At 37.5% G+C, this 5,362-nt stretch overlaps 2 protein-coding genes across 6 annotated transcripts; both read right to left on the bottom strand.

Annotated features, from left to right (window-relative positions):
• Positions 1–188: 188 nt before the first annotated feature.
• Positions 189–2,217, bottom strand: LOC105187913 (protein D2). The gene is made up of 5 exons (XM_011149054.3): positions 2,042–2,217; positions 1,779–1,888; positions 1,237–1,357; positions 606–819; positions 189–515 (listed from the first exon to the last, which is right to left on the bottom strand). Exons 1-5 carry the CDS (start codon positions 2,058–2,060, stop codon positions 377–379), a joined length of 603 nt encoding a protein of 200 aa, XP_011147356.1. The 5' UTR covers positions 2,061–2,217; the 3' UTR covers positions 189–376.
• A 615-nt stretch (positions 2,218–2,832) lies between these two features.
• On the bottom strand, positions 2,833–4,893 carry LOC105187916 (protein D2). 5 transcript variants are annotated; one of them, XM_019843510.2, is made up of 4 exons: positions 4,800–4,893; positions 4,193–4,356; positions 3,550–3,792; positions 2,833–3,232 (listed from the first exon to the last, which is right to left on the bottom strand). In XM_019843510.2, the coding sequence occupies exons 2-4, from the start codon at positions 4,215–4,217 to the stop codon at positions 2,880–2,882; spliced, it is 621 nt and encodes a 206-aa protein (XP_019699069.1). In that variant the 5' UTR covers positions 4,218–4,356; positions 4,800–4,893; the 3' UTR covers positions 2,833–2,879. The 5 variants fall into 5 exon arrangements, with proteins under 5 accessions (XP_019699069.1, XP_019699071.1, XP_019699070.1 ...); XM_019843512.2 differs by having other exon boundaries at positions 4,230–4,356; positions 4,800–4,891; XM_019843511.2 differs by lacking the exon at positions 4,800–4,893 and having other exon boundaries at positions 4,193–4,507.
• Positions 4,894–5,362: the final 469 nt, after the last annotated feature.

The raw sequence follows: 5,362 nt of genomic DNA, 5'->3' as shown, positions 1-5,362 counted from the left end.
TATATAGAACTCAATGAAACGGGTATTGGCTCCCCCCGTCGCCCTCTCTTTTTCCTTTGCTTGTAAAAAAGCTTACTTGTTTTTGCCGGTACACATTTTTCTTGGAAGACTTGATAAATACGTTAAAGATATCGCGCCGTTAAACACACGCGAAAAGAAAGAAAGGTTTAATGAAAATTACGCGTACATAACCGGCCGACTATTTTCTATTCTTTCGGTTCTGATTGATAGCACAAAGATGCGCATTGCTACTCCTACACCATAATTTTACGAAAAAGTAATGATATATTCACGAGATTTAAAATAATACATAAAATGCATGTATACTTATACTCTGCCACATAAGAAACTCAGCTCAGACTCGTTCACGCGTCGATTATAAACCCAAATGCTTGTGATAAGCCGGCACGTTATCGTCGTATTCCGCCGTCATAAAATTACCGGCGATCGGACTCTCCAAATTGTACTTCTCCGCGAATTTCTTTATGGAGAACCTCTTGCGCTGGCTTCCATCCCTGCAATTAACGAGGATAAAACGCGTTATCGAATATCCGGTTGCGCAATATACGTAGAACGCAATCACGAGCGACGCGTAGTTTGCTCACCAAGTACTCAATCTTCTCTCGTCGAAAGTAATGGAACCCTGATTCTGCTTGTAGACGAGGAATACATAACGATGTTTGCCGGTGTTCTTGGGCGGAGCGGGACCGACGTATTCCGCTAGAATTTCACCTTTGGCCACATTTTCCTCGGGTATATTTCCTACGAGCCAGTGGCGGTACTCTCGATTGTACCCTCCCCTCCTCGGTGCGTCGGGATCTGCAGTGACCCGAAACGGAATGAGATGAGAGAAACACGAGCAATTCGCATGGAATAATAAATATGGAGCCGGTAATATTGTTCCGAGAGGTATACATTTGCATACGTTGGATTTACATAACTCTAAACCTGACAATTAAGACACTGATGAGCTCGCTCGCGTGTGGTCGAGCAACGGCGCTGGAGAGAAAACTGGTTTGCGGGACGGTGAAAGTTGAACTCAGCGAGGATAGCGCGCCTTTATGCGCATTTGATTTACACGGCGAGGCCATCAGTGCAAGGAAATAAAGCGAGTTCGCTTCAGAAGTCCGGATTTGTTATCGCACGGTGTGTTTATTCTCGCGGGTTTTTTTCTTTTTTTTTATATATTTGTAGTGTCGTTGTTTTTATTATTAATTTAAACCATTCAAGACTCACCTGTCATGACAAGCGTATACAGCACTCCGCCCTCGTGTTTATAATGTATTTCGGGTATCTCATGGGTTTCGGTTGGCGTCAGCTCGGTTCCCAGATCGACCGTTTTATCGCCGTATTTCACCTGTGCCATAAAAAGTTATTTACATGAAAAATGCCGCGATGCATAAATAATGGGACAACGAATAATAATAAAAGAATAATGTGCATTACAAGGACGACCTATTTTAAACGCCCATCTCTCTTTCTCCCTCTCTTTCTTATTTTGAAGGAAACGCACGTTATTCGAACAAATATTTCTGGCAAAGGTTCTTTTGGTTTTAAGAGGCTAGCGCAGCAATGTCAATATTGGCCTGATTTTGTTTAGACTTTTGTTTGAAACATTTTTTTCAAATAATGCGTTTCTTTCGAAGTATTTTAGCTGGACATTGAAAATGAATCATCCTGTAAAGTCCTGTACTGAATAGTGTAAAATGTCAAGTTCAACGAGAATGTTTATCTCTCTACGAGCACCCGTATAGCCTCGATGAATTTTTGATACGTACCTCGATCATTTCAGTTGGCGCTTTGTCTATAATGTCAGGCATGATTTTCGCTTTTTTAAATTCCGACTCCACATCGCCTAACGCAAAGCCAATCGCGCAGAGAAAAATTCCTGGGAATCATTAAATTGCGGATGAAATTACTAACGACAGAACACTGAGTAATATTCACTGAGATACCAAGATGACACTTATCCTGATATGAAATGGTTCCTTCTGCAAAATTACTCTAATGTTGCAATAAACAAAAATGTAACATAACGAACCTGATATTAAATACTTCATTCTTGGTATCGCTATTTCCAGCCAACGGCAAAAACACTATTAACCAACCTTGCGAGAGAGACGGAAAGTTTTATGGATAGGTATCCCCACCAGTTTAAATCCGTGAAGGCCGATCTTTCTCAGCTGCTGACCTTTCCAATACCTACTACTAACATGAAACACCTACACTACACATGAGGTAAAGAAATAAGTGAAAACTTCCGAATAAAATTTTCCTCGTTGCCTAACAGATCGCATATTTAATTAATTTATTAATATACCGATAAAGTTCTATAGTCTTTGTATTCTTTCATGGTTAATAAAAACGACCTAGCCCCAAATGCATTAATTGATCTGTCAAATTTAATCGAAAAACTAGTTTCAAAAGAGGGCAGTTTTCATGGCAGAACAAACATTTAGCTCTCTTAGAACTTAATCATACGACTATTTATATAGTACCCCATATTTATGTTTGTAAAAGCCTGTAAATACAACACGACTTGCGTAAGAAAAACGGAAAAAAATATCTCTGAAACACGTAGCTTTGTTTCAATCGAGGAATTTGATTCATTCAAAACGTCTAATTTTTCGCAATTGAAAACAGTAAATAGCACTACTTGCTGAGTGCTATCTACTGTCTTCTGAGTGAGATAAATAAATAAAATAAGATAAAATTGGCTTACTTTTTGGCTCTTGGTTGTGAGAAATATGAGTATTATGCTAAAAAATGCTTGAAATATATTTATTCAAGTTGTTGGATATACATCATTGTGTATATATATATATATATATGTTATTATATTATATTGTATATTGTAAGTTCATGGTATATATATTTTCTTAACCCTCAAGCTGCTTGTAGAGAATCGGTACGTAATCATCCCATTCTGCCTGATACATGTTACCAGCAATTGGATCACCGAGTTTATATTTAGCAGCAAATTTTTTGATAGAGAATTTTCCGCGATTGTCGCCACTACGATTAGTCAAATGCTTCTCATCAAATGTCAGCTTGCCGGGTTGCTTGTACAACAGGAAGACGTATCGATGAAGACCAGTACCTTGCGGAGGACCAGAACCAATATATTGAGACAAAATTTCTCCTTTGGACACGTCTGATCCAGGAATATTACCGACCAACCAGTGATGCCATTCGCGGAACTTGGGTTCTTTCCTGCTTGGTGCATCAGGATCTGGTTGAACATAGAAATGATATATATACATATTACATCCTATTATACAATAGGAAGTTGTATTGTTATATAATAGGAAGTATATTTAGCACAAGATGTATAAATATATTTATCCAGATAGCTCTGCCAAAGCTATTTTTGTCAAAGTTAAAGTTTTATATTCTTAAATATCATAAATACAATATAATACTCGATTAACTTTATTATGTTTATATTATAGTATCCAATATACTATAGTTGTGAAACAAATTTTATAAGGATACAATTTTTTACACCAGATCTTTCAATTACAAATATATATAACAAACATTACTTACCAGTCATGCACAAAGTATAAAAAGCATTATCTTCGCCACTCCATTGGATGTTAGGCTGATCCTTGACTTGAGTCGGTGTGAGTACCTTTCCGATCTCAACAGCAAGACTGTTGGGATATGTGACCTTCAGCACATCAGCAGGTACCTTGTCAACCACATCTGGTACGACCCCGTGTGTTTGCAAAGCCTGAGCCATGGAAGATAATAGACGTGTTCCTACTTGTGATACTGCTGTTGTAGCTCCTGCAGTAAGATATTCATTGATTTTACTATGGCAACTACATTTTACTTTGATAACAATATGGAAGATGATATTAGTGTACTGCAATATAAATGATCGTTGTAAGATATAGTTCCTTAATCTATATTTAATTATCTGTAGATATGTTTTGTATTATGCTGCTGAATAGCTTTTGCTGGTAAAAGGCAAACAACGAATATTCTCGAAACTGGTACCCAGAAAGCAAATCGCGAAGAACAGAGCAATTTTTTGACGCAGCGACATTGCGACCAAAAGTAATGTGTATCTCAACGAACGATTCACGAGATATCTTTTATAACCAGATTCAACTCAACCATAAAATGTTTGTACGCGCTTAATGGGGGATACCACAATATATGTTATTTTAGAAAGTATTATTACTTCTGGCGAGGAGATAGAGAGACATGTCGGTACTTGCCACTACTTGCCGGTACGAAACACGAATACGAGGACGAAAGACCAACTGGAGTATGCTGGAGTTGCACACCGCTTTACCCCTCACCGCCAACAGTATAATTTCAAATCGGTCTGTTATTTGCTAGTCACTGACGAATAACTAAAGCTGTTATTTAGTGTAACGATAATATACGCGAGACAAAAATACACGACATGCACCAGATGTAGTAAACAATCGTAAATAACGGCGAAAATTGGTAGTCACACTACGAGCTACGAGCGATAATGAAATCCGTTAACAGACGACAACGGAACGTCGTCAAAATAAATGAAATTCTAATTTCCTTTCCAATTTGTTCGAAAGAAGCACCAAATTCGCGCGTTTCATTTGTAAACGTGCAATGTAAATGCTCAAAAGGAGAGAATTTGAATTAAATAGTGAGAATTTACGTTAACTAAATGAGGATTTAACAAAAATATAAAAAATTGAGATCTGCTGTGAAATACGAATATACAAAGATTTTCGAAGAAAATATAGCCATTTTATATGTATATATATTTAGATATTTGTGACAAATTATACATGCCTTACATTATATGCTTGAAAACTTCGTAGAACTTTATGAAAATTCGTATGCCGTCGTAGGTCGTAGTTTACCAGGTTCTCGTAACATTCAGCCAAGACTCGAATCACATTCGGTCGAGATTCAAACCATTCAGTCAAACCAGAGAGAAACGTGACAGCAGCCAACATGACGTTTTCCACGACACCAACTTTCTGCACTGGGAAAAGGCGCCATCTGCATTCATTTTGAGAGGGGAACTACGATGGTACATCCACTTTCATGTGGTGGAAGTCCGTGCTACATCCATTTTCAGGCGGTTTATGTCCGTGCTGCAACCGCAGTAGCCATCCCTATGCCAGACTATGCCCGATGGTCTAAAAAGAATGGAAAGGAGGGGAGAGGAGCAGAAAAGATATTATTATTAAATTAAATTACTTTTTATATTTGTAAAGCGTCTTAGTAGAAGAACAAATTTATACGAAATTCACTGAACTTCAATTAAAAAGTTCAAATACGTTCAAAAAAGTTAAGAATTTAAATTGCCGCATATAGGTAGTTCGTGAAAAATAAAGAAATTTTACAAAAGCTA

The sequence above is a fragment of the Harpegnathos saltator genome, unplaced genomic scaffold (assembly GCF_003227715.2).
Source record: "Harpegnathos saltator strain DR-91 unplaced genomic scaffold, Hsal_v8.6 scaffold58, whole genome shotgun sequence".
NCBI lineage: Eukaryota > Metazoa > Arthropoda > Insecta > Hymenoptera > Formicidae > Harpegnathos > Harpegnathos saltator.
The sequence above is the reverse complement of the archived record's forward strand: the minus strand, read 5'-3'. Positions and strand labels throughout refer to the sequence as shown.

Bases quoted from the DNA above. Each gene is read 5' to 3' on its own strand.
- LOC105187913 (XM_011149054.3), bottom strand. The intron at 820-1,236 runs GTGAGTCTTGAA...GGGTCACTGCAG, and splicing joins GTATACGCTTGTCATGACAG to ATCCCGACGCACCGAGGAGG. The intron at 516-605 runs GTGAGCAAACTA...CGTTAATTGCAG, and splicing joins GAGAGAAGATTGAGTACTTG to GGATGGAAGCCAGCGCAAGA.
- LOC105187916 (XM_011149066.3), bottom strand. From the start codon at position 4,054: ATGTCGCTGCGTCAAAAAATTGCTCTGTTCTTCGCGATTTGCTTTCTG. The intron at 3,793-4,005 runs GTACCAGTTTCG...ATCTTACTGCAG, and splicing joins CTTCGCGATTTGCTTTCTGG to GAGCTACAACAGCAGTATCA. The intron at 3,233-3,549 runs GTAAGTAATGTT...ATGTTCAACCAG, and splicing joins TTATACTTTGTGCATGACTG to ATCCTGATGCACCAAGCAGG.